Consider the following 27246-nt stretch of genomic DNA (forward strand, 5'->3'; position numbering starts at 1 on the left):
GTGTCATAAACCAGACGTGGAGCTGCTCCAGGTAAGGGCTGAGGAGAGTCACGGGGCTGCCTGGAGAACGTCCACAATCTCTTCGTCTACCGTCACGCGTTGGCAGTGATGCTTTGTGATGCTGTGGGAAGGGTTTTACCTGTCTCGGTGATGCAGAAGTCCAAAGGGTATTCTTGCCATGCGTAACAACCCAAGTCTGAAAAAGCAGGTTAAACACAATCCTAGAGAATACCTCCTTCTCAAGCTGCAATATACATTCACTTACTGATGGACAGCCCCGAGAAGCTTGTTTGAAGACTGTGGATTTGTATGTGGACCTGGCAAAAATGAGAAATTTCGGAATCTATACAATTCATTTTCTCTTTCTGTTTCCGTGTACATGATACAATTTGCTGGAATTGGGGCTTACGCACTCTTGGGAATAAGTAATGAGGTCTCTACTGCGAATCTTGAGGCATATACTGAGATTTTTTTTTTCTGTTTCTCTTTGCAGCATTTTGAAAACACTTTAAAAAGGTAAGTTTACGCCTATATTAAAAGTTTGAGAATTGTTTAAGAGTAATCAGGGTATTGGTGCTGAAATAGGAGCGTGATTTATTATGATAATAGAACCCATTTTTATTTTTCCATGTCTCATAAGGTAGAGACGCGTTTGTCATTTTGTGTAAGGTGGAGCTGGACAGGGCTCTGTGGAAGCGCGTGTGGTTGGCAGTTCTGTGCACAAGCTGCGTGTAGACAAAGCGCCATTTACGATTTTAGTGCTTAGAAACGTAAGAACACATTGAGGATGTGGCCCAAAGCTGTGACAGGCTTATGTGGGAGAAATAGGTGTTTCCGAGAAGCATAAAGTGGGAGAAGGGAGAGAAAGCCACGGGGCGGGCGGGGGGAGGACCATGTAGGGTTTGGGCTCCCACGTAGCACGTGGCTGACTCCAGCTTCACGTGGAAAGGCTGTCTGTGGCACTTACGGAAGCTGGGACCTGGGAGCAGAATCTCTGCCCGGGCTAAGCTCCTCACCCCCTTGCTGTGCTTATATGGACACAGCATCTCGGTGGTGACCAGTGTGGATTAAAAATCAAAGTGCCCTCTGTAATGTCCTCAGTTTCGAGCCATTTTGCAGAACCCCTGCTTGGCTGTGAAGAACCAGATCCTGAAATATTATGCCAGGATCAAAGTGTTAGGAGGTAGAATTGGGTTTAGTTTGCTCTTCATAAAATAAATGGATATTTGTTAAGTTTCCTCGTTTGTGGAGTTACATTCATAACTATTTACGATGCTAACTATGAGGATTTTAATGAAGCATCTTCACGGGGACGTACATTAAATATAACCATTGTAATGAAAATGAACTCAGAAAGAGTAACTGACTGTTCTTTTTTGCAGGAGTGAGTCAGTGCAGCTGCACATGCCCCAACCTGTGGATCCACGACTCAGTTCATGGCCCATCACAGGGCTGATAGAGAGACTCAACCGTTTTCTTGGTAATAGACCGCCCTTTGGTGGGATAGCCGTGCGTTCTCCTCAGCTAGTGTCTACGGGTTATGTTGCTCCATTGTACGATTGATGATTTCATATCTGGGCATTTTGTAACCCAATTTGCCTTTGTGGAAGAATAATATATGTGGACCAACAAATAATATCTGGAGAAAAACCCAGTACAATAGTTTATGATAAGCTACCTGGAAGTAAGCAATAGGAAACGATAGTTGATGTGTGCATCATGCTGAGGTTTGGTGTCAACTGTATGAAACATGTAAATCTGCATGAACATTCAGTATATTCCAGGTTTCGGGTTATGTGGTGATTACTGGCTGTGAGGTGAGTAGAGAGTTTTGTTTTCTGGAATGTTTCACAATAAACGCACTTTACACAGTACATCCTTTATTCACATAATACAAAAATACTTTGTATAAATCAATAGTGTTAAGAACAGAAAATGAATACTTCTACACAACCCCACAAAGTAAGCTAACCACTTATTGCATAATTTTCTTCTCAAAAATTACATTTGCTGAAAATTCTCACAAACATTCTACTTGTAGAAGATATGAATTTTTCTTTCCGGTTATTTTATCTTGATATATATTGGTAAAGGATACTTAAATATGAGGCAAAGTGACCACTCTTTAGGAATTATTATTATTTAGAGTTATTCTTATTTTCTGAGAAGAGAAGTTGGCTACTCCTTTCTGTTACTGTGAATTACTAATGATGTCCCAATTTTAAAAGTTTCAGAGGAAAAAAACCAGAGCTTAGCAATATCCCTCTTCTTTATACATTTTAAGAAAATTCATAAATGTCTTCTATTTTGTCTCATTAATGATTTGCTCATTATGAAGACAGGCTGTGGCATACAGTAGATTTCTAGAGCTTCCTCACTGCCCTGGCCCTTGTTTCCAGGGAAAGCTAGAAACCCAGACGCGATATTAAGCCCACGTCCATCAGGAATTGGTAACACTCCATGTTAATGTGACTGTTTCCTTCCTCCTGCAGTGCCCATTTTTTTTGAAAATGAAACAACGACCTGTCACATGCCGCTGTTTGAAGATCTGAGACGTTGGCTCTTCAGTCGCGATCATCCTGACGTTGTCACTAATGCAACAAGATCAAAATACTTTCTGGCATGGGGAGCCCAGACATTTACCTGTGGTCAGCATTACTGGGAGGTGGATGTGGGGAACTGTCGGAACTGGGCCCTTGGATTTTGCGATGATTCTTGGACAATGAGGAATGACATGGCGCTTGACTCAGAGGGGATTTTTCTACTCTTTTGTATCAAAGAGGACAACCAGTGTCGTCTCTTTAGCTCCTCCCCACTGTCACCTCAATATGTAGAAAGGCCTCTGGGCCACGTGGGGGTGTTCCTGGATTATGAGTGTGGTGTGGTGAGCTTTGTGAATGTGGCCAATTGCTCCCTCATTTGCAGTTTCCTCTCACGTTCCTTCTGTCTTCCTTTCAGACCCTTTCTATGCTCTGCACCCTCGTGAGGAGGGACATGTCAGAAAGTGACCTCAAGCATCAGCTCAGCGAAGTGCCTGCTTGATGGTCTTCAACGTCTTCCTTTATCCAACCCATTGACTATTTTTAAAGGTTGATAATTACAAGCGTATACATTTGTTTCCATTGTATTTAAATAAAAACAATCTCTCTTAGAGGTTGATGCCATCTTTATTCTACGTCGTGTCCTTTCACTTGATTCTAAGGTAGCTGGAGGCGAAGAATGCCTGAGTGGGTTTACTTGACTGCATGGGTTAAAGCAAGAGCACAGGTTTCTTCTCACTGGCAGACCTGGAATTTTCTCCTCTTTGCTCTGCATCTGCTAAGGTGTGTTTCTTCACCAAGTCTCAGCTTTAAAATGTCTTCTTCATGGAACGCTTTTTTAAAGCTTCTGGACTCAATGAGGTCTCCTGATTGTATGGTCTCAGAAGACATTATACTCTCTGTAAAGTCCACAAGCTAATATTGCCCCTCTTCCTCTTGTTTACCCATTATGAGAAGATATATGCCAGGCTAATGTATAGATATATTTCAGTAGGTAGCACTGAGTTTAACATGTAATTGACATTCAATAAATGAGTAAATTCATAGATGTTAAAAGGCAGCAAATAAGAATATGCTCTATCACTGTCAAAAAACGTACTAAATGTAACCAAAATCAAATGAGAATACTCAGGAGTGTTATTTAATAGAAATGTGAATTAGGCTGCCTTTAAAATTGATAGGCTGAGCAAATTAGACACAAAAATACTTACTGAAACAGAACTTTGACAGAGATAATAAGACTGCATATTTTAGAAATTTTAATAATTTTAATGAAAATACCTGTAGTTACGGATAGCCTAAATTTATATGTACCCATGCAAGTTTTTGCTAATGATAATAATGAAGAGACCCATTTCATTAAAAATGGTTCTAAAGTTAATCAAATCATAAAAGATTGAAAGAAATGGTATATTAAACTATTATAACAATAAACATATTTTATTATATTTTTTATCCTGAATCATATACATAATGCTGAATATTATTACATTTAATTCACTTACTGGAAGTTATAGGATACAATAAATAGAATCAGTATTTCAAATATACAGGTTTGATTAAAAGTCTGGCAATGTGTTTGTTAATGAGAGGATATCTAGGGTAGTCCGAGAATAACTGAGCCCACCCATGGGTGGTAAATCTCACCCAGGAGTTTAATGACAGATGATGCATGATGGATCATTTGACAGAAGCAATATGAACACACGTATGCATACATATGAATGTACTATATGTTTTAATAGCATCATACACTTAATCACACTTATATTTTATATGTTTAATTGTGTATTAGCATAAAAAGATTAAGATAAATACAACAATAAGGAGGAGTAGCAAACTTTTATTGCAGAGAGATAAATAAAACCAGCTAAATTGAAATGACGTGTAAATATTTTGTATTTCATTTCCTTATATTGCAGAAAATCAGTAGCATAGAATGTGTTCTTGAGCATGAATTACTTTATGAAAGTGTCTTAAAATGAATTGACATTAATTCTTAATATTTAACAATTCACCAAAATATTGGTGAGGATACATCATAAAACACAACCAACATTTATAGAAAGCATTCCATGTGTAGGCAGGAGCTTAAATTAATTCCATGAATGTCAGGAGCTTAAATTAATTACTCTTTCAGTCCTCACAATAATTATAAGTAGAATAAAGAGAAACTATTTATATTTCCAGATGAGGATAATTAGGAAGGAAGTACGAAATGAGTTTAATCATAATATGAACAATTATATGCCAACAAATATGATAACCTGGAACCCTGAAATAGATAAATTCTTAGAAACATACAACCTACCAAGTCAGAATCATAAAAAAATAGAAAATCTGAATGCCAGATTACTAGATTAATCCTTTCTAGATTATTAGTAAAGAGATTGAAACAATAATCAAAAACCTCCCAATAAATAAAAGTCCAGGACCAGATAGATGGCTTCAATGGTAATTTTTACCAAACATTTAAAGAAAAACTAATAACAATCTTCCTCTACCTCCCTAAATATTGTAGAGGAGGGAATTCTCCTCAACTTATTTTATGAGGAGGCCAATATTACCCTGATACCAAACCAGATAAGATGCCACAAGAAAAAAAAAATACAAGCAAATATCTGTGTTTAACATAGATGCAAAAATCTGTAACAAAATATTAGCAAACTGAATTCAACAATTCATTAAGAGGACCATACACTATGATCAGGTGGTATTTATTCCAGAGATACAAGGATGGTCCAACATTCCACAATTCATCAATGTGATATATACCACATTAACAAACTGAAGGATAAAAATCATATGGCCATCTCAATATATGGAGAGAAAGCATGTGACAAAATTCAACATCCAATCTTGATAAAAACTCACAACAAATCAGGTATAGATGGAATGTACCTTAACATAATAAAGGCCATCTATGAAGGCTGAAGCTGGTAACATACTCAATGGTGAAAAGCTGAAATCTTTTCCTCTAAGATCAAGAACAAGACAAGGAAACCCACTCTCCACCCTTTCATTCAACATAGTATTGGAAGTTCTAGCCACAGCAATTATTCAAGAAAGAGAAATAAAGTGTACCTAAATTAAAAAGGAAAAAGGAAAAGTGTCATTATTCGCAAATGATATTATACATAGGAAACTCTGAAGACTACTAAAAAACTGTTAGAACTAATAAATTCAGTAAAGTTGCAGGATATGAAATCAGCATCAAAATTCTGTTAACTTTCTGGGGTGCCTTTGTGGCTCAGTTGATTAACTGTCCAACTCTTGGTTTTGGCTCAGGTCAGGTCTCACAGTTTTGTGGGTTCGAGCCCCATGTCCTACTCTGTGCTGACAGTGCAGAGCCTGCTTGTGACTCTCTGTCTCTCCCTCTCTCTGTTCCCCTCGCCCACTTGTGCTCTCTCTGTCTCTCAAAATAAATAAATAAAATTGAAAGAAAACTCTGTACTTTCTATATAGTAATAATGAAGTATCAGAAAGAGAAATTAGGAAAATAATCTCATTTACAGTGCATCAAAAGGAATAAAATACCTAGGAATAAATTTAAGTCAGGAGGTGAAAAATCTGTACACTGAAAACCATAAGCCATTGGTGAAAGAAATTGAGGAAGACACAAATAAATGGAAAGAGAATCTATGCTTATAGATTGGAAGAATATTGTTGAAGTGTCCATGCTACCTAGAGCAATCTACTGATTCAATGCAATACCTATACAAATTCCAATGGCATTTTTCACAGAAACAGAACAAATAATAAAATTTGTGTGGAACCACAAAGACCGTGGATAGCCAAAGCAATCTTGAGAATAAAGAATTAAGCTAAAGGCATCCATCTCCCTGATTTCAGACTATGTCACGAAGCTATTGTGATGAAAACAGGATAGTATAGAGTTGAAAATAGACACAGAGATCAACAGAACAGAATAGAGAGCCCACCCATGCATGGCCAACAAAGTTACAACACAGGAGCCAAGAATATAAAGAAAAAAACAGCTTCGTCAGTGAATGGTGCTGAGAAAACCAGACAGCCACATACAAAAGAATGAAACAATACCACCATCTTACATCATGCACAAACATAAACTCAAAGTGGATGGAGGACTTGAACATAAGACCTGCAACCATTTTAAACTAGAAGAAAACATAGGCAGTAAGCTCCTTGACCTCAGTCTCAGAAATGATTTTTTGGATCTGACACCAAAAACAAATGCAACAAAGCAAAAGAAAACAAATGAGACTACGTCAAATTGAAAGGTTCTGCACAGCAAAGGAAACCATTGATAAAATGAAAAGGCAATGTACTGAATGGGAGAAAGTATTTAAAAACAATATATCTAGGGGCGCCTGGGTGGCGCAGTCGGTTAAGCGTCCGACTTCAGCCAGGTCACGATCTTGCGGTCCGTGAGTTCGAGCCCCGCGTCAGGCTCTGGGCTGATGGCTCAGAGCCTGGAGCCTGTTTCCGATTCTGTGTCTCCCTCTCTCTCTGCCCCTCCCCCGTTCATGCTCTGTCTCTCTCTGTCCCAAAAATAAATAAACTTTGAAAAAAAAAAAACAATATATCTGGGAATGGGCTAATGTTCAAAATATATAAAGAACACATGCAACTCAATAGCAAATAAATGTATAAACAAACAAACAAACAAATAAAACAATCTGACCTAAAAATTGGCAGGAGTGCCTGGGTGGCTCAGTCAGTTCAGCATCCGACTCTTGGTTTCAGCTCAGGTCATGATCTCACAGACCATGAATTCGAGCCCTGCCTGGGGCTCTGTGCTGATGGTGAGGAGCTGGCTTTGGGTTTTCTCTTTCCCTCTCTCTCTGACCCTCCCCTGCTCTCTCCCTCCCTCCCTCTCTTAAAATAAATAAATAAACTTAAAAAACTTTTTAAAAAGGGGACAAAATATCTGAATAGACATTTTTCCAAAGAAGACATATACATGGCCAACAGGTATACAAAATGATGCTCAACATCACTAATCATCAAGGAAATACAAACCAAAGTCACAATGACATAGCACCTCACATATATTAGAATGGCTATCATCAAGAAGACAAGATTTAATAATGTGATGGGGAGGATATGGAGAAAAAGAAACTCTGTAGACTGCTAGTGGGAATGTTAAAGTGGTACAGCCACTGTGGAAAACAGTAGGGAGGTTCCTTAAAAAATTAAAAATAGAATTACCACATGACACCACAATTACACTTCTGTGTATTTGTCTGAAGAAAATTAAAACATTAATTTGAAAAGATAATCTGCACTTGCATGTTCATTGCAGCTTCTGGAGTACTACACACTGGGGAGAGGGAGATGCCTCTGGTGCTGACACAACTTTGGTTCAGAGCCATAGGACCACTTGTTCCTTCAAGGGTGCTGCAGTCAAACATGGTACAATATAGATTATGAGCTTTCCAGCTTTGCTTTCCCTTGCCAAACACTTAGGAAACTACAGCAGGGATGGTGGTGGAGTTAGCTCCCATCCTTCAATTTTTCAATCACTTATTTTTTTAAAGTTTATTTATTTATTCTGAGAGAGAGAGAGAGAGAGAGAGAAAGAGAGAGAGAGAGGAAGCTCTGGTAGGGGAGGACCAGAGAGAGAGAGAGGGAGAGAGAGAATCTCAAGTAGGCTCTGTGCTGTCAGCTCACAACCCAATGAGGAGCTTGATCCCAGGAACTGCAAGATCATGACCTGAGCCAAAATCAAGAGTTGGAAGCCCCTCAATAACCTTTTTAAAAACTTTTTCTCCTGTTCTAGCCTCAGTTTCTGTTAGGACAGTGTCTTTTCCCTGACTCCCTTGGGACCAGGAATTGCACGTCCCTGAAGCCCTAACCACCCACAGTAGACCAGCACTGTGCTGGATTTGGGGCCATGGAGATGGGTTCTTCTGCCCAACACAGTGAGGAAAAGAATGCCTGACAGTGCAGAGAGGTAAGGTGGCTGACACCGAGAGTTTTGAAAGCTTTTGCTGTATTTGTTCTTAAAGGGACAGTGCCTAGGGGCATTTGGCTTCTTCTACTTAGAGTACAGTGAAGAGAAGCCAGTGATATCAGGGAGAGGCATTCAAGGTTCTTCATGCATAGGGCAGCGTTCGTGCATCACCAGGAATGCGTAGGGCTCAAAGGAATCAGGAAGGCTCTTATGTTAGTGCCTGGCAGTCCTGGTTGGCCACTTCTAAAACAGTCGACACACAAAGGGTAGGTGGGAGGAGACTGAAGACAGGGATCCTCAGCCCCAGAGTGAAAAGATCTAAACCTGAGATCACCAGGCAAAGCAGAGCCAGGATGGACCACTGTGACTATGATCCTGGAATTCCCTGACCCTCTCTTCTTTCTTGGCCCATCACTGAGCAGTTTGCCCCAAAGCTCATGGGCTCCCATCTCTTTTGAGTCAGATCTGTACTTAGAACCCATCAGAAGAGTTTTTCTTTCCACTAGGTACTTCTTGCCATGGGGATGTGATGGAAGGGCACTCATCCCATACCACTTGTTAATGGGGCCCACTCCTTGCAGTACAACAAAAGGTGAGAGCCTTATCTCCAGAAACTCAGGTGGAAGCCCTTCACCCCAACAATATCCAAACCTGGCTTACAAAGATTATTCAGCAAAACAAATATCTAGCAAACACCAATGTTAGCAAATCTGACAGCCAAGAGGAAATGAGTAAATTCAATGAAAGATACACACTACTGAAGCTAAAAATAAAAGAAAAGAAAATCAATAGTTCTCTATTAAAGAATGTGAATCTGTGGTTTAATAAATTCCCCCTCTGACTTGGGTTTTAAGAAAACATGGTGTAGCAGGGATGGGATTTGCTCTTCTACCCCAGACAAGAAAAAGCCATAAATGTGGTATAAAACAACATTTTTCCAAGTTTCATAAGCAGCAGAGGAGAGTAAACACAGAGAGGGAACAAATGAGGAGACCTCAAAGATGGTCCCATTTCACTCCCTGGAGATTTGCAGATGTAGCCCAGTGGGGAGGAGGTCATACAGCCCAGGGGTCGCCCTGAACTGAGGAGACGGTTGGAAAGTCAAGAATGTCAAAGTGGCTGGAGTTCCCAAGACTGAATACTGTGGAAGGTAGAGCTGCACAGAGGAAGCACCCTAGAGGGTCGTGGAGGACCCCACTGCTGGAATCCACAGCTGGGTGCAGAGCAGTGAATGCTTGTGAGGACAACACTGCAGGTCAGGGAAAGAACCTCCCCAGAGAGCTGATGGAGAAGTACCTGTGCACAGTCAGGGCTACAGATGGTTCTCATCATCCCGAGAGGACAAGCCACACACTAGGGGGAGACCTGGTGGAATACACAGGAGAGTACTGTGCCAGTGGTGGGGGACATCCAGCCCATGTTAGAAGTCTCTGGCTACTTCTTACACAGTTTAAGAGCAAGTCTTCAAAGCTGGAGCCTCTCCCAGAGTTAATCCTACCACCCAGACAGGTCCTGTGCATGTCCTCAAGTCAAAGAAGCAACAGAAAAGAGAACAAGAAAGGGGATTTAATCCCTGAACTGGGACAACAGAGGCCCTTTCCCCAGAGGAAAAAAAAAGGCTCTCTCTTCGGGCAAAGGTCTTTCCCTATTGCCACTCATCGCAGCTTTGTCACTGGGGCTGACCTTGCGTCAGGGCTGGGTGAGAAAAAGGAAGAAGAAAAGGATTTTTTTCCCACACTTTGATGTATGAGGGGCCTCTCTTCCTGGTCCTTTGGCTAGAAGTGGGTGTTTCTTTGGGGGCTTTTGCCATATGCTCCTGCTGTGAAGTTCAGAGAAGTGGATCTTCCTTTCATCCAGTCAATGCTAGGGAAGAGAAGAGGAAAAAGAACTCCTTAACACTCACCCCCATTATGGGTAATTAATTATTCCAATGTTAACTCATCTCATTTCACATTCTATTCTTAATGCCTCAGAGTCCTCACATACAAAGTCCTTATTTTTGGTGCTCTGCTCAGCATGTCTACTTGTTATCTCTGAGTGAGACTTTGGAGATTTATTCCATTTTGACCAGTGCCAGAGGTCAACACCGAACTGTTAAGCATGCAGCAATTCTTGGAAACTTCCAAGAGATGAGAGCATCATCATATTGCTTTAAATAATCCCTAGGCAATTCTTTGAAATTTAAGATAGTTTCTTCACTACTACATCTTCACAGAAGTGAATTTAATTGGCAGAATATTACCTCTCTTCCAAAAGAATCTTGAGTAAGGAGAGAAGAGGAAGGGACAGAAGGAGAAAGGAAGGGGGAGAGACAGAGATCGATTCCTTCTTTACACAAAAGAAAAAAAAAAACCTTTTTCCTTGTGATGAGAAATCTTAGGATTTAGTCTCTTAACTACTTTCCCATATACCATGCAGCAGTGTTAGCTATAGTCATCATTTTGTACCTCACATCCCTAGAGAGTTTGACTTTACTGTCTGGCTATTTTGCAAACTTCTAAGATCTAAGACTGAAGCATTTTTTGAAGTGAAATTTGACTGTTGGCCATTTGATATTTTATGTGGTTGAGAACTGAGGTTGATTGAGGTTTATGCATCCTCCAAAATGTATATATGTATATTTTTACTATATGTAATTTCTTTAAAAATACTGCAGTATCTAAACTTCTAGGTCTTATTGTCTGTATAAGTATAACTCTGGTAAAAATTGTCTACATTCCTGGAATACTGTGCTCATCACCAAGAATGACCTACAGCAACACTAGGCAGTCAAATTATATACAATCTATATCTTTTCACTTAAAAGTCATTTCTGACCCATGAATCTGAACAGTAACATAATTCATTTCTTTATTCAACAATATTTCTCAGCACTTCCTATCTTACTGTGTCTACATTATCTTAACCTTTGTTGGTTATATATATAGCCTTTGCTTTTAATAATTTTGACACATTCCTTTAATGTTTTATTTATTTTTGAGGGAGTACAAGTTGGGGAGGGGCAGAGAGAGAAGGACAGGATCTGAAGCGGGCTCTGTGCTGATAGCAGCCAGCTCAGTGTAGGGCTTGAACTCATAAATCATGAGATCATGACCTGAGCCAAAGTCCAACGTTCAACTGACTGAGTCATCCAGGTGCCCTGACACATTCCTTTACTTATCCAAATATTTTGTTGTATCTCTCACGTCCCCAGACTGGTGTTTCATTCTTGGAATATGCTATGAAGAGGAGTGAAATTGGCTGTCCCTTCTAGTGATTTGCAAATTAGAAAAGAAGATCCAAATTCTGTTGTGAGTTCTACAAAGGGAAGGGATAAGCTGTTGTTGAGCTTTGTTATAATGTGACCTAAACTAGTCCAGTAAACTGAGAACTTATGGAGGGGGAAGTTAGCCAGATGAATTGAGGGAGAAGAGAATTCCATGATATTGAGTTTTGACAACTGTCTGGAAGGAGAATCCTCTGTGCTCTGCGTTCATCCATTTAGCTAGTTTCCACATCAATGCATTCTTTCACCACTAGCAAGCCCAGATAGCATATGAAAAGTGAACATATCCCACACAATATAATAAAATCGAGTACTTTTATTTCAATAAAATAGAAAAGACAAATGTACATCCTTCACAGTGTCACCACTTTAAAAAATAATACAACAAATGTATCTCCTGAAGGTAAAATGAAGTTCAAGACCATGAGGCATCAGTGATTTTCCCCACTCAAGAAGTCACCAGGATAGAACCCTCCCCAGCTATTAAAATTGCTAAGACCTTGGTCAGGTTTGTGAGCTGTTCCTGATCATTTGGGTCCATAGCAAATGAAAGGTCTGAGAGGGAAGGAGAAGGAACAGGAAAGGAAATTACAAATGAGGGAACTTTTGGCAACATTAACAAAGCTTACTATACCAAATTCATAATCTAAAAACACCCCTACCAAGCCCTGGGGTCTTGGAATGTAGTGGCGCAGTGGTGGGGAGGCAGAGAAGAGACGGCAATGGTCATCCACGTTGACACACAGAAGTAGAAAGATACCTTCAGAGTTGAGCAGCATGTCATGGCGTTTTGTCCAGGATTCCCTGCAAAGTCCTATAATCCAATTCTGAGAGTTTCCCACATCCACCTCCCAGTAATATTTGCCAGAGGTGAAGGTCTGAGCTGCCCAGGAAGGCTTATACTGTGAACTCGCTGGACTGTGGGGCAGGTCTTGATGGTCGGGACAGCACTGCAAACGTCTCAGGTCTTCAAACAGAGGCACACGGTAATTCCTTATCTTATCATCAAATGTAATATACACTTAAGTAAAATGAAAACAGTGAAGTCAAAGAACAGCGTTTAAAATTTCTGTGGGACAAGTGCAATAGTGTTCTAGCAAATGCTGAACAACCAAATCTCTAAAACCAAACAAAACTGGTTTGTTTGCTGTGAACACTCCCACACCACCATGGCCAGTTTCAAGGTACTTACCACTTAGTAATTCCTCGTAAAATTCTGGAACATGTAACAGCTTTCATGGCAGAGTCCACACTAACTGCCCCAGAACACTCCTTTATCACAAGTGACTATACAGGGTGTGTGTCATTGGAAATCCAGAGACCCATTCGGGAGAAGGGGCTTCTTGCCTAAGTAAGTATATCTCTATTCATACAACTAGATGAAAAACAATTCTGAGAATAAAGATGTAGGATGGCAGGATCTGGTTTTATTCTCATTAGCTCATTGAAAATTTGGGAGCCTGCTCATTGATGCCAAGTAAATACCAAGATGGCCCTTCACTCACTTAAGCTTTCTCATTTATCAACTTGCACAAAATCAAATAAATATAGTAACAGTAATAAATATTATATATCATTTCAAAAATATGATACTGTTATTCTTATTAGTCTTAAATAGTGATAACTTTGTCCAAACACAAAGATGTAACATGTCAACAAGCAAAGGGAAAAGAAATTGGAAATCCATATTTGCCTTTTTTTTCTTTTTTTTTTTTTAGAAGTGGTTCCTTTTGCTGAATTTCTAACTCAGGCATCACGGACTCGGAATCCAACCTATCCCATCCCATGCCTGCTTCTCCTGTCAGCCAGGCTCACTGTCTACTTCTTTCTTAGGGACAGCGAATCCACACAGCAAATCATGTATTCCATGTGTTTTCTGGTTGTACCTGTTTTTTATAAACATTTTTATCCCTTTCTAAATCTAAAATCTAATGATTTTTCAAATACATTCACTAACTTAAATTTTTAGATAAACATTTAAATAACAATTTAAGGTGCTTCTAGGAATCTGAACATCTACGTATAACTACAATTAACAACTATAAGTTAAAATACACTGAATGAATATGCAGTTTTATGTGTCAAGTGCTTTCAGGGTGCCTGGGTGGCTCAGTTGTTTAAGCGTTTGACTCTTGATTTCAGCTCAGGTCATGATCCTACGGTTCATCAGATGGAGCCCCATGTCGGGCTCTGCGCTGACATCAAACTGACAGTGTGGAGCCTGCTTAGGATTCTCTCTCCCCCCTCTCTCTCTGCTCCTTTCCTGCTTGCCTCCCCGTCCCCCAACAAATAACTATTTATATGTCAAGTGCTTCATTTTTTTAAACTCACTGTAAATTGTCATATAAGTGTTATATTTAATTGTTTTTGACTGGCTTCAGGTATCTAATAATAAAATATGGTTAGTTACAAGGGTTTGCATATTTATCTGCTTCCCAGTTCTCTGCAAAGACTAATAGAGCAATGAGGAGAGGTCCTCCAGGTGTATCTCCTTATGGAGGAAATAGTGGGGTCTCACCAGGGTGCCACCTCTTACCTCGGAAGTTGTTAAGCCTTTCAGACATCCCGGTGATTGTCCACTCACTGAGCTGTGGGTCCACAGGCTGGGGCAAGTGCGCCTGCACTAACTGACTCCTGCAAAGAAACAGAACCACTTACTGACCCCTCTAGTCCTATCATAAGCCTCCCTTGAAGATGCTCCTTCAAAATCCTCACAATTGGGTGCAAAGGGTCAGAGTTTAACTCCACAAACTGAGGGATGTTGTAGTTGTTCTTGTATTTTATAACTAGCTACTGTGCTCTTATCACTTCAATCTCAGTAAGATAGATCACTCACAAATGTGTTTTCTCCCTTGGCCTTCCCTATGGAAGGCACACAGCTGTTCTCATTTAGTTCCTGAAACCCAATAGGTGTCAAATAGAGCTTAATAGGGCCTAATATATAGAGCTTAATCTCTGTAGGGGTTTTCATCTTTTTTCCTCCCCTCTCTTATCATCCTTCCACCTGCTGCCTCTCTGAGCTTATCTGTTTTTTTTTTAATGTTTATTTATTTTGAGAGAGAGAGAGAGACAGACAGACTACAGACTACAGACTACAAGTAAGGGAGGGTCAGAAAGAGACAGACTCAGGCTCCAGGCTCTGAGCTGTCAGCACAGAAAACAATGCGGAACTCGAACCCATGAATCCTCAAGTTGAGAGGTCATGACGTGAGCCGAAGTCGGACTGAGCCACCCAGGCACCTCTCTCTGAGCTTATCTGCCTTTCCCATAGAATATGTGGAATAATCCTCAAATAATTAGGATTTTGAAAATTAGAGGCAGGAAAAAGTTATATCTGGCAACTTCTGCATTAAGCCTTGCAGCTGAAACCACACCCTGCTTCAACCCTCACTTTTACCTAAGAGTGGTCAATATAAAACCGAGAAGTGTCTTAGACAAGGAATAAATGAGGGCATAAAGAAACTTGTCATAAAAAGCTGTGGGTCCATCTCAGCAGAAATAACCTGACCACTGTCACCGATGCCATAACTTGGATGGAGGGGCAAATTTACCTTTTCATGATGTCTCCCAAATCCTGTAAAGAGAAAGAGGAAGGCTTAGCTTTGAGCACAAGATATTCCCCTGTTTAGTCTAGTCTGAGGCTATGAGACTGAACTGGAAAATTCTCTATCTCCACTTTCTTCCTTGGTAAAATCATTTGCCCTTTTCCTTATCCTTAAAAAGATAAGATTTGGTCTTCTATTTATATGGTCTTCTATTTATTATATGATAAAATTATGATCATGATAAAATTTAAAGCAGAAGATGTTCTTAGAGCAAACAATGGCTCTTTGGTTGTAATATACAGTGAGATTCACGAAGGGTTTCTTCAAAGTTCTTATAAGGGTGTGTGGGCTCTAAATCTATGATTTCACAAGAGAAAGAATGGATACATCCCACATACTGACAAGTCCAGATACAAAACTAAATTATGTATTTAAAAGCTGCTTTGTGGCAGTTGGTTAGAAACTCTTAGTAGAAAAAGTGAGATGATTTTTTTCTGGATCTGTTCCTCACATTTCTATATAGTTTTCCTTTTCCTGTATAAGGTGGATGTGACCCTGGATCTCTGGGTTATACTGGAGGAGCAAAGCCTGCTATTGCACAGAGGAGGCAGAATTTGAACTTTGGAACCAGAAAAATAATGGAGGTCAAAAGGGATATGGATCTCAGTGGATATAAATGATTTCCAGCCAGGCTCATGTTCATCCTTCCTCAGTACTTACCTGGAGCAGGTGCACATCTGCTTTGAGGCACATTTCCTTCAGCTCCTCATAGATTCTTTTCAGGAGTTTCCCCATTTGAAGCATTCTAGCTACATTTCTCCGGAGTCGATGAAAAATTATCTTGCCTTCAATTGCCAGGCTCTCTAAATGTTTTTGCTTTTCTTTGTGGAGGTATTGGTACACCTTAGGATATTCAGCCTTGATCATCACCATCCTTAGATTTACAAAACCCTGAAGTGACATTGGTTTAATTAGGTCATGTATCTGGACAGTTTTACTCTTCTCTCATTATCTACAGTTTGCATGCTATGCCCAATGTTCTGGTCTTAGTCTGTTGGGCTGCTTTTACAAAAACGCCACAGACTGGGTACCTAATGAATACAGAAACTATTTCTCACAGTTCTGCGTGCTGGGAAGTCTACGATTGATGCTGGCAGATTTGGCATCTGGTGAGAGTCTACTTCCTAGATAGCCATCGTTTCGTTGTGTTCTCAAATGGCAGATGGCACAAGGGACATTTCCAGGGTCTCTTTTAGATGAGCACTGGTCTCATTACTGAGGACTGTGGCCTCATGACCTAATCACCTCACAAAGCCCCCACTCCTATTGCCATCACCTTGGGGGTTAGAGTTTGAACATACAAATTGGGGGAGGAAGCAATTCAGATCATAGAAGTACTACATACATTTTTAGGTCTTTCTCCTTCTAAGAAACCACATATTTGGCTTCTTTCTTACCTTCCTCCCTCCTTCCTTTTCTTCCTTTTCATTTATTTGTTTGCCTGCACCACTGCTTCCAACTACTTACTCTCAAACTTCCATATTTTCATGTGAAAATAGAAATTTAAGATCAAATTTTGTTGTTTTACAGGATTCCTAATAATCTCAAAACCATAATCCATTCTTTTCAATGCTTGTACTTACAAACTGACTATCTGCTCTCAGGAAAAAGCAACAATTTGCTTCCTCAGGATAACAGAGGACATCACACCTGATCTTTCTAAATTACCTCCATTGCTTACACACGCTCTTCCACCAGTGCTGGGCTCTGCCTGCCCCTTACTACCAGGGCTAAACCCATCTCCTCTTTACTGGTCCCCCTGTCTTGTCTTCTCAGAGATACTACTGGTCTACATTACTATCCCACAATACTAGTTTTTGCCTTGCCTTCATGTCTCTGTGTCTCTCTCTCCCTTGTCCTATGGACCTGTCTCCATTTTATTCTCTCATTCAGACACTTTTTCACACACTCTTTCCCTTTCTTTTCACACAGCTTTTAAACATATACACATTTATCAAATTATTTTGGAAATGTCAAAACTAAATATCGTTATTATAATGACTTTATCCAGCTTCTATGCTAACACTTTCATTGCCATCAAAGCCAGACTTATTGACCAAATGTGATCAAACTCACTGTGCCCAGGGATGCAATTTTCAACTATTCATCCAAGCAATGAGTCTTCCCTTCTGTCTCCTACCCATTCCTGAACCACACATTCCAACAATAGGTTCTAACCAAGAGCCTATTTTTACTAAATTGAAATAATATGATTCATTCTTATAGTACTTCACCTTCTTTCCACATTTGATCCTGTTTACTACTCATTTCTTTTACTAATCTCTTCTGTCTCCTCTGCTCTGGGAAGCTGCATTCTCAGGTGCTCATCTCCCACCATCTTCTAACAACCACTCAGATCTCTGCCCAGATGTAACCTTGGCAATGGTTATACCAGCACATTCCATCCTGCACTCTTTATACCCATTTTCTGCTTTCATTTTATTGCAAGGACTTCATAAATGTTCTGGATTTAGTTCTCTCACTAGATTATAAACTACTGAGGTCAGTGATTTGTTTCTCTTTTTGTCCAGTTATATATCTCTTTGTTGGCCTAGAACAGTGAGCAACATACCATAGGTCCTCATATGAATGAATGTTTCATCAGAAATCCATCCTAAACAATCAAGCTAATGTTCTTATTCCTCTTTGGCACTCTCACAGCACCATGTACAGATTCCTGTTCAGTGAATTGTTATTCCCTAATATTGCCTTTTTATAGGTCTCTAGGTCTCCTCTAGTACTGCTCAAGTTCTTTGAAAATAATGGTGTCATTTTCTTCTTTAGATCAGGTTCTCTGTTCCTCTTTGTGAATCAATAAATGACACAATCAAAAATCCTTAACTAGGCATTTGCATTCTTGACCTGGCTACGATTACATTTCTAGCCACACTTCTCACTATGTTCTGCTTCATACCCTATCTACTAATCAGTAGGACCAGCACCGAGATCTCAAACAATTCCATGGGTTATCTGGTTGTCTCATCTTTAGTTTTCTTTTCCCTCAGAACTCTTTGCCATCAATACCCAGGAAATTAAATTCTAATAACTTATTTTATCACACTGATGTTTTACTGGTTTGAGAAGCTTTTGTTAACATTCAAAGTTTACTAAGTTCCTACGGAAGTCTGTATTTACCTCCATCCTACTGATCATTGCATTCTGCCTTGTGAGAGTGCATTTTCTTGTCCCTGATAATGTATTAGTGGCACATATTGCTTTATCCAGAAAAATCAGGGAAAGGCTTTTAGTTATGCAATGGACTCAATGTGAAATCCTGCACTGAAGGTCATGTTTTCATACAGTTCTTATATGTAGCTCTTTTTCTGATCATCTGGTCAGGGAACATTATGATTTAACTTAGGTTCTTCCACTGTCAGTTACCATGGTATCTGTCCCAAGCTGGTTCCATGGGAAACAGGGCTTCCCACTTACCTGCCATACTCTAAGTAAGTTGTACTCTTTGTTTATATTTCTCTGATTTCTCTGCCTGTTTTTCCAAATAGATTTCATTTGCATCAGAAGTTTCTCCTGTAAAAGAACTACAAATTTGAGCACTAGAAAAACAAATATGTAATTTTCAGATACCTCAAAAAGTGATAAAGGGATAGACATGAGAAAAATAAAAAAGGAAGCAGAGATGTCAGTGAGTTTCTTTGGGAAGGCAAGTAAGTCAAAACTGGGAGGCTGACCAAAAGTAGAGTTCCTGAATTTGGAAATGAAATCCATTATCTGAGGAATCTAGTACTGATATTGTACGTAACATGGAACATTTTCAGAAACGGATCTTAATTCATATTAATTTTGAAATATAGCCATCATGTTTTCTATGGCATGATTAGAACATATTGAAGAGCCTTATTGTCATCATGGCAGAAGTAGCCAATGACTGTCAACTGCCACTAGAGATTATCCACCTGGCCAGTTACACTGAAACACCAGCACCCTCTTCAAGTCATCATCATTTCTCTCCCCCAGCCTAATAGAATTTAAACTTCAGAGGAGCAAGGATGTTTGTTTAGTTTCTTCGGTGCTGTATCCATAGGTTTTAGAATCATGCCTGGCAGATGGTGTTTACAAATTCTACTTGTTTAAGGCATAAGAGAAGAAAAATAAAATCACTTTTGCTCATTGCCTATCAGATATCAAGTCCTCCACATTTCACATGCATTCAGAGGCAGTACTTACCCTGCAGTGCTCAGCAACCTGTGAAACTGGACAGTGTATGTGAGTGGTATGCCCTGGTGAATGAGAGCATTGCAAACACAGCAGGCTCTTGTCAGTTGGACAGAAGATATTCTTTAGTGCTTGGTGTATCCAACACACCTGCCTGGCAGACCTCGGTAACTTCTTGGCAACTGATTCTTTTTTAGCACGAGCTTGTCCCTCAGCAGAAATAATGCTTTTGAAGTCCATGCGTGGAGATACTGCCCTGCATACAGGGCAGCGGGTAGGATGCTGTGCATCTTCCCACAGGAGGCAGAGACACGGAGTACAAAAGCTGTGTCCACAGTTAATGGTGACAGGGTCTGTGAAATAGTCCTTGCAGATGGAACAGATAAGCAGACTGGGGGCGTAGCGCACAAAAGTAGAATCCATGTTTCTGAGGAAATAAACGGAAATAAAATAAATAAGCTTTTGCTCACTAATACACACATGCATAACAGGATGGGTGGTGCTTGGAGTAAGACGGTGAGGCGGAAGGAGAGTATTCCAGACTGAGAGCCTGCGTCCTTGTTTTCCAGCCATGCCTCCAGCCCTGCTTTTCAGCTTCCATTAGAAATTCAGGATTTGTCAGCCATGTTGTCTCTTTTACAAAGACATCAGAGGTTTTGGCTCACCCCTAGTCATAGTAGGGGGCATTGTTTTTGTCCAAAGGTATCATGGGTTCCCCTTATTTTCTCTTCTTTGATTGGTTAGCACAGGTATGTGCTCCAATTCTGGCCAATGAAATAAGAGAAAGAAAGACTCCCAGAAGAGTCTATAAGAGGTTTTCTTCTTTTAGAAGAAACATGGAAGAAAAATCTGTTTTTTCTGTTTCTGGACATTATATGGATACAGTACTCATTTGCATTCCCATTTTATGATATCAAAGTGAACTAGCTTAAGTACAACAGCCAATACTCCGAGCCTAACAAGGGGATGGGAAAAACCTTCTGGATTTGCAAGAATGGCACTGAACACTTACTTACCTTTTCTGGAGAGATTAACTCAAAAAAATAAAAAGACACCGTAACAATAATTGAATCTGGCAAGAATCGTCAGTAGATGCTAAAATAACTAAGACTTTGGGAAGAGAGTATTTGTATACCAACAAAGTTCTACTAAAAATATTGTTCCTAAATGCAAAAGAGAAAATAGTACCTTTTCAAGGTAAATATTTAGCAGATACATTAACCAGGTAACCAAACCATGGCCATGAATTTCATGCATTTATAGATGTGGACCACTTAAGGACTATGGCACACCTGTAGTATCCCTCCCAGAAACATTTAATCTGCAAGTAACCATGGCGGAAAGTTAGACAAATACATTTAGGAGACATTACACAAAACAAAAATCCTGGATTATTCAAATAATCTTAGTTTCTTAGGAGAAAATGTTTCGAAATGATTATACAGGAGGTGACTAAAATATGAAAATTAACTAGGATGGGGCATCTTTGACCCGTTCCTAGATTTAAAAACCTACCAGCCAATAAGGACATTTTTGGGACATGCAGGGACATGATAAAAATAAGGGGGTCTTTCCATTTCAGCTTAGAAATGTAGAGAGCTGGAAAGCTGGTTGCCACCCTCCTACCACAAGAAAAAATGCTAGACAAATGAAACATTAATGACCTGTGTTGAAACTGTTAGAGAATTGAGGTAGCGAGTCAAACAGCAAAGATAGATTCTGCATAGAGAGCACAAGGAAAGAGCAAAACAGGACCTGTTCATGTTTATCTGGGGCAGATTCCACCGGAGCCCATAGAAATCTCTGTGAAGATAAAGTAGTTTAATTAGCTGCTAAAAACCAAATGTGAGCAAGGATAAGTGTGCAAAGCCCCTTAAGATCATAGACAGATATTTGTAGGGAGCAATACAGCTAGAGAGATGAAAGAGATAGGGTCTCTTTGGGAAGAGGACCTAGAGCCAAACCAAGAAGTAAACAGAATATCTTTCAAGTAGTACTCCTCAACTGAGGGCTCCCCTGACTCAACTGGGGAAATTTGGCACTATCTAGAGACAATTTTGGTTGTCACAACTTGAGGCATATCACTGGAATTTAATGGGTAGAGGCCACAAATCCCTTTAAATACCCCATAATGCACAACACAAGAAAGATAACTCTTACAGCAAAGAGTTAGCCAATTTGCTAACTGTGTGAAGATGAGAAAACCTCTATTAGAGGCACTGGAGGTCTCTGGAACCCATAGCATTAACACAGTCTTACTTTGGTAACCATAGCCATAACAAACTTCAAACCCATGTCAAATATAGACTAGATTAACACAAATCATCATACTAAAGGTCTGGCAGAAGAAACTGTGCTCACCAAAAAACATGAAAAAGACTTACAGTATCTACTGTCATAGCACAGTATCTCCTGCATATATATCAGGTATTCAATAAAAAATGATGAGGCATATCAAAAGGGAAAAAAAAAATCCACCTGAACTGACAAAGCACTCCTCATAGCCAGCCTTAGATACAACACAGATGTTAGACCTATGAAATGAGGACTTTAGAATAACTATGATTAGTATATTAAAGTCTTTGATGAAATATGTAGACATCATGCAAGAATCATGGGTAATTTCGGGAGAGACAAAAACTCTAAGGCAGACTCAGATAAGCCAGGAACAAAATCTGTAGACAATGTCATTGTCAGGCCTCATAGTACATGTAATACAGTCAAGGAAAGTATGAGTGACCCCAAAAATAGGCGAATACCAAACACACAAGGAAAACACAAAGAGGAAGTACCATGAGTGGAAAATAAAAACTGAACGAGCAAAGAGCAGTATGACAATATTAAAAGACATAACATATGTGTAATTGAATTCCCAGAAAGACAAAGAGAAAGAAAATGGCAGAAGAAACATTTAAAGAAATAATTTTAGAAAAATTTCCAAAATTTGTTAAAGTCATCAAAAAAAGATCCATGATATTCAGAAAATATCAACCAGAAAACAATAAAAACTGGACTAACCAACACAAAAACCCCACACCTTGGCAAGTCCTATTCAAACTGATTGAAAGTAATAACAAGGAGAAAGTCTTGAAGGCAGCCACTGCATTAGGAGGGGAAAAAATTGCATACAGAGGAATAAAAAATAAGAATTATAACAATAAGTTTTCCAGAAACTATGCAACAAAGAAGACAATGGAATGATATCTTTAAAGCATGGAAAGAAAACAAGAGTCAACACCCAATTCTATATCCAGTGAAAACATCCTTCAAAAATAGAAGATATTTTCTATTCCAAACAAAGAAAAACAGAGGGAATTTGGGGCCAGTGGATCAAATGTACAAAAAAAAAAATACACACAAAATTCTTCAGAGGAAAGCAGGTCATGTGTGTGTGTGTATGGGGGGGGGGGGAACTTGGATCTACACAAAGAAATGAAGGACACTGGAAATGCAATAAATAATGATGAAATGTAAGGTATTATCATATTTTCTTTAATGATAACTAACTGCTTAAAGAAACAGTAGCCACAACGTACTATGTGTTTATGACATATGTAAAAGTGAAATGACAACGACATAAGACACAGGAAAGAGAAATTAGGACAATGATAAGCTTTTGACATCACATCTGAAGAGGTACAGTATTACTGAAGGGGGGATAAAATCACTTAAAGATGTCTGTAGGAATACCTTGGAAATATTGCAGGTTTGGATCTGAACCACTGCCATAAAACAAATATTGCAATAGAGTTGAGTCAAATGAATTTTTTAGTTCTCCAGTGCATATAAAAGTTAGGTTTACACTATACTGTAGTCTATTAAGTGTGTGATAGTATTGTGTCTAAAAAAAACCTACATACTTCTTTAAAATTTTTTAAAAATATTTATTTATCTTTGAGAAAGAAAGACAGAGCATGAGAGGGGGAGGGGCAGAGAGAGAGGGAGACACAGAACCCTAAGTAGGCTCCAGGCTCTGAGCTGTCAGCATGGAGCCCAACACAGGGCTCAAACTCACAAAATGTGAGATCATGACCTGAGCTGAAGTCGGACATTTAACTAACTGAGCAACCCAGGTGCCACCCAAAACCTACATACTTTAATTAAAAACTACTTTATTACTGAAAAATGCTAACCATTATCAGACCTTGCAGTGAGTCATATTCTCTGATCACAGATCACCATAACAAATATAATAGTAATAAGAAAATTAGAAACATTTTGAGAATTACTAAAATGTGATAGAGACATGAGGTGAGAAGATGCTACTGGAAAAATGGTGCCGATAGACTTGCTCAACAAAGTGTTGCCACAAACCTTCAATTTGTAAAAAATCTCTGTATCTGTGTAGTGCTATAAAATGAGGTATGCCTGTATTTTAAACTCTAAGACACTAAAAATAATGAAAATAGAGGTATAAATAATGAGTGAGTCACTTGAAGAAATAAAATGAAACTTGAAAAGTGGAGGCATAGACTTCCAGTTTCTGGTGCAACATGTGAGAAGCTCAGAAATCACACTGTGTCCTAACAAATAAAAATCTGAAAAACTGAAATATCAACAACTCTTAAATTCATCAAAGAATTTCCCTGAGGTCAGAGGGCAAAGTGCTGCTCCCCACAATTGGAGAGGGTTGCATAGGTAGATACAGAGAGTCTCAATTTAGCATAGCAGAATTGTCCATGGGACATGGTGCTGGGGTAGGAAACCTGTACTGTAGTTGATGAATGGCTGGAGACTCAGTGTGGACAAGTCTGAGAGTTAAAAACTCCAGGGGGACTCACTCATAGGAAGGACCCACAGTTTTATGAGTTTCACCTGTAGGAACTTTACCAGGTCCTCACAGTGAATATTGGGGGAAAAAATCGCTGCTGCTCTGGCAGGAGGAGGGGAAAACTAATCATTTTGAAATATGTCAGAGCATTCTGTTCTTCTTAAAGAGGATTGTCCTTAAAAAGGATTGTCCTCCTTAAAAAGGAGAAACTATTTAACCAGAGCCAACTTCCCTGGGAAAGGGACTACCTAACTCTAGCCCCTCTAGACACTGTTGTGTTAAATCCAAGAGGTGGGGGACTGAGAAGCACTGCTGACCTCCAGGTCACAGGGGACCAGGGACACAGGATCACTAAAAGACAAACCTAATCATAGCGCTACAGAATCCATCTTCTTCACCCACCCCCTTACTACCACATTACTGAAGGCCTATTTACTGCAATCCCTTGTGTCCAGTGTATCATGTTTGCTTTTCGTCAAGAAACTACAACTAACAAACTAGCATAAAACAGCTTGAAGAGATGGAAGAAGCATTAGAATCAGAGTCCCATATGGCAAGAATGGTGGAAATATCAGATTACAAAATTAAATTCTAAAACCTATGATTAATATGCTAAGAGTTTAATGGAAACAGTAGACAACATACAAGAACAGACACATAATGAAGCAGGGGGATGAAAATACTAAGAAAGTATTTCTAAAAATTCTAGAGCCAAAAAAAATATAGTAACAAATTAAGAATGACTTTGATGGGCTCCGTAGTAAACTAGGTATGGTTGAGGAATTGGAGCTTGAGGATATCTCCATAGAAATATCAAAATTAAAAAACAAGGAGAAAAAGGAAAAAAAAAACACCCTTAGAATATCAAATAACTGTAGGACAAGTACAAAAGGCATAATATACATGTAATGGGAATACCAGAAGGAGAAGAAAGAAAGAAACAAACAATATTTGAATACTGATGGAGAATTTCCCCAAAGAAATGTTAGACACAAAACCACACATCAGGAAACTCAGAGAACACCAAGTGGAATAAATACTAAAATTATAATATTTAAACTTTAAAAAACCAAATAGAAAAAATCTTGAAGGAACTCAGAGGAAAAAATGCCTTGCTGACAGAAAATCAAAGATAAGAAATCCATCTGACTTTTCATCAGGAGCCACGTAGGCAAGAAAAGAGTAGAATGAAATATTTAAAGCATGAGAGAAAATAAACACTGACCTAGAAAGATTCTTTAAAAGTAAAGGAGAAGTAAAGAATTTCTCAGGTTAAAGTACAATGGAAAGAATAAAAAGAAATTGAGAGGATATAGGACCAGGAACCCCACCTCATGAAAATGTTAAAAGAAGTTCTTTAGCAGTACATGAGTGGCTCAGTCATTTAAACATCTGACTCCTGATTTTGGCTCAGGTCATGATCTCATGGTCATGAGATATAGCCCTGAATCAGGCTCTGCAGTGGAACCTGACTGGGATCTCTCTCTGTCCCCCCTCCCCTATTCACTCTCCCCTTTTCTCTCTCAAAATAAACAAACATTAAAAAAAAGATACTAGAGGGAGAAAAAGTTATACATACAGTAAACAGAAAGAAGGAACAAATAAAATTACAGCAGAAAGGAGTGAAGTTGAAAACAGAAAGACAACTGAGAAAGTAATTGAATCCAAAAATCAAACAAAAACTTTACAACCAAAGAAAACTAAATTCTTATATCCCCCTTGAACATAAAGGCAAAAATCCTCAACAAAACATTTTTGAAACAAATCCAACAATATTTAAAAAGATAATATAGCATGTTGAAATTTCTTTATTCAAGAAAACATGAGGTTACTTCAACATTTCAAATATAATCCATGTAAATTACCTTATTAATTTTCTAAAGAAGGAAAAACATATTAATAGAAGCAGAAAAAGCATCCAACAAAATACAACATCCATTCATGATAATAAGTTCCAGTAACCTAGGAACAGAAAGGACCTTCCTTAACTCAATGAAGTGTTTCTATGAAAAATCTCAAGGTGACAACATTCTTAGTAATGAGAATCCAAATTCTTCTCTTCTAATTTTAGGATGATAGTAGATGTCTTCTCTCACAATTTCTATTCAACATTATACTGGAAGTCCTAGGTAGTGCAGCAAAACAAGAAAAAACAAAATGACAAACATTGGACACCTTGTGGGATCCTGGACCAGGGGACAGTGGGCAGGATGGAGGAGCATACTTGGCACAGCACTTGGAGGACATAGTGAAGAACTCTTCCATTGTTGGAGCACAGATTCACAAGGACTTAATCTGGGCTTCTGTGGGACCCTATCAGATGCACATGCTAGAGTCATATCTGTTCTAGCCTAGCAATCAGCAAGGTAACCTCATACCCCACATTCCTGTGGTGTGTCTCTTGAATCAGATAATTGGAGCACTACAATTCAGAAACATGACAGCATCACAGTGGCAGTGTGTGAAATGGCCTCTTAACATCTCCTGTCAGTTCTCCAACAGTTTGTCATAGGGACGGCATCTTACCTACATTAATTACCTTGTAGAACTATTAAAGTTCCAGTAGTCAGGTCATGTATATTATCTGCGTTGAGTACTTTTCTATTCATTTTAGAGAAATGAATAGAAACACTCAATAGATGGATTTATCAAAATATTTAAGAAAGGACCATGTTTTGAAATAGCAGGTCCAGGTCACTTTGTATGTAGAATTTTGTTATGTCCAATAAATCTGATTGGAGAGGGAAAAAAAGAAAAACATTGGAAAGTAAAAAATAAAATGTATGTGTTCACAGGTGACATGATTATGAGTGTAGGAAATCCCAAAGACTTTACTAAAAATATCCTGGAACTCATAAGTGAGTTAGGCAAGGTGGCAGGATAAAAGGTCAATATATAAAAGTCATCTTGATTCCTACATATTTGCAGTGAAAAAGTTGTATATGAAAATTTTTTTT

At 39.0% G+C, this 27246-nt stretch overlaps 2 protein-coding genes and 1 pseudogene across 2 annotated transcripts; 2 read left to right on the top strand and 1 right to left on the bottom strand.

The window, feature by feature from the left end:
- The first annotated feature begins 323 nt into the window (after positions 1 to 323).
- LOC122483223 (tripartite motif-containing protein 77-like) lies at positions 324 to 3153 on the top strand. Its single transcript, XM_043579963.1, has 3 exons — positions 324 to 516; positions 1383 to 1480; positions 2493 to 3153. Exons 1-3 carry the CDS (start codon positions 380 to 382, stop codon positions 2984 to 2986), a joined length of 729 nt encoding a protein of 242 aa, XP_043435898.1. The 5' UTR covers positions 324 to 379; the 3' UTR covers positions 2987 to 3153.
- An 8891-nt stretch (positions 3154 to 12044) lies between these two features.
- On the bottom strand, positions 12045 to 19941 carry LOC122482541 (tripartite motif-containing protein 77-like). Its single transcript, XM_043578857.1, has 6 exons — positions 19531 to 19941; positions 18778 to 18873; positions 16006 to 16236; positions 15292 to 15314; positions 14277 to 14374; positions 12045 to 12761 (listed from the first exon to the last, which is right to left on the bottom strand). The coding sequence occupies exons 1-6, from the start codon at positions 19939 to 19941 to the stop codon at positions 12268 to 12270; spliced, it is 1353 nt and encodes a 450-aa protein (XP_043434792.1). The 3' UTR covers positions 12045 to 12267.
- Positions 19942 to 20851: 910 nt separating this feature from the next.
- LOC122484225 lies at positions 20852 to 26767 on the top strand (annotated as a pseudogene).
- Positions 26768 to 27246: the final 479 nt, after the last annotated feature.

This window comes from Prionailurus bengalensis, chromosome D1 (genome assembly GCF_016509475.1).
Source record: "Prionailurus bengalensis isolate Pbe53 chromosome D1, Fcat_Pben_1.1_paternal_pri, whole genome shotgun sequence".
NCBI lineage: Eukaryota > Metazoa > Chordata > Mammalia > Carnivora > Felidae > Prionailurus > Prionailurus bengalensis.

Bases quoted from the DNA above. Each gene is read 5' to 3' on its own strand.
- LOC122483223 (XM_043579963.1), top strand. From the start codon at position 380: ATGATACAATTTGCTGGAATTGGGGCTTACGCACTCTTGGGAATAAGT. The intron at 517-1,382 runs GTAAGTTTACGC...TCTTTTTTGCAG, and splicing joins TTTGAAAACACTTTAAAAAG to GAGTGAGTCAGTGCAGCTGC. The intron at 1,481-2,492 runs GTAATAGACCGC...TTCCTCCTGCAG, and splicing joins GAGACTCAACCGTTTTCTTG to TGCCCATTTTTTTTGAAAAT.
- LOC122482541 (XM_043578857.1), bottom strand. From the start codon at position 19,941: ATGGATTCTACTTTTGTGCGCTACGCCCCCAGTCTGCTTATCTGTTCC. The intron at 15,315-16,005 runs GTAAGTACTGAG...TTCTCTTTACAG, and splicing joins CAGATGTGCACCTGCTCCAG to GATTTGGGAGACATCATGAA. The intron at 12,762-14,276 runs GTAAGAGGTGGC...ATTTTACTTAAG, and splicing joins AAGGCTTAACAACTTCCGAG to TGTATATTACATTTGATGAT.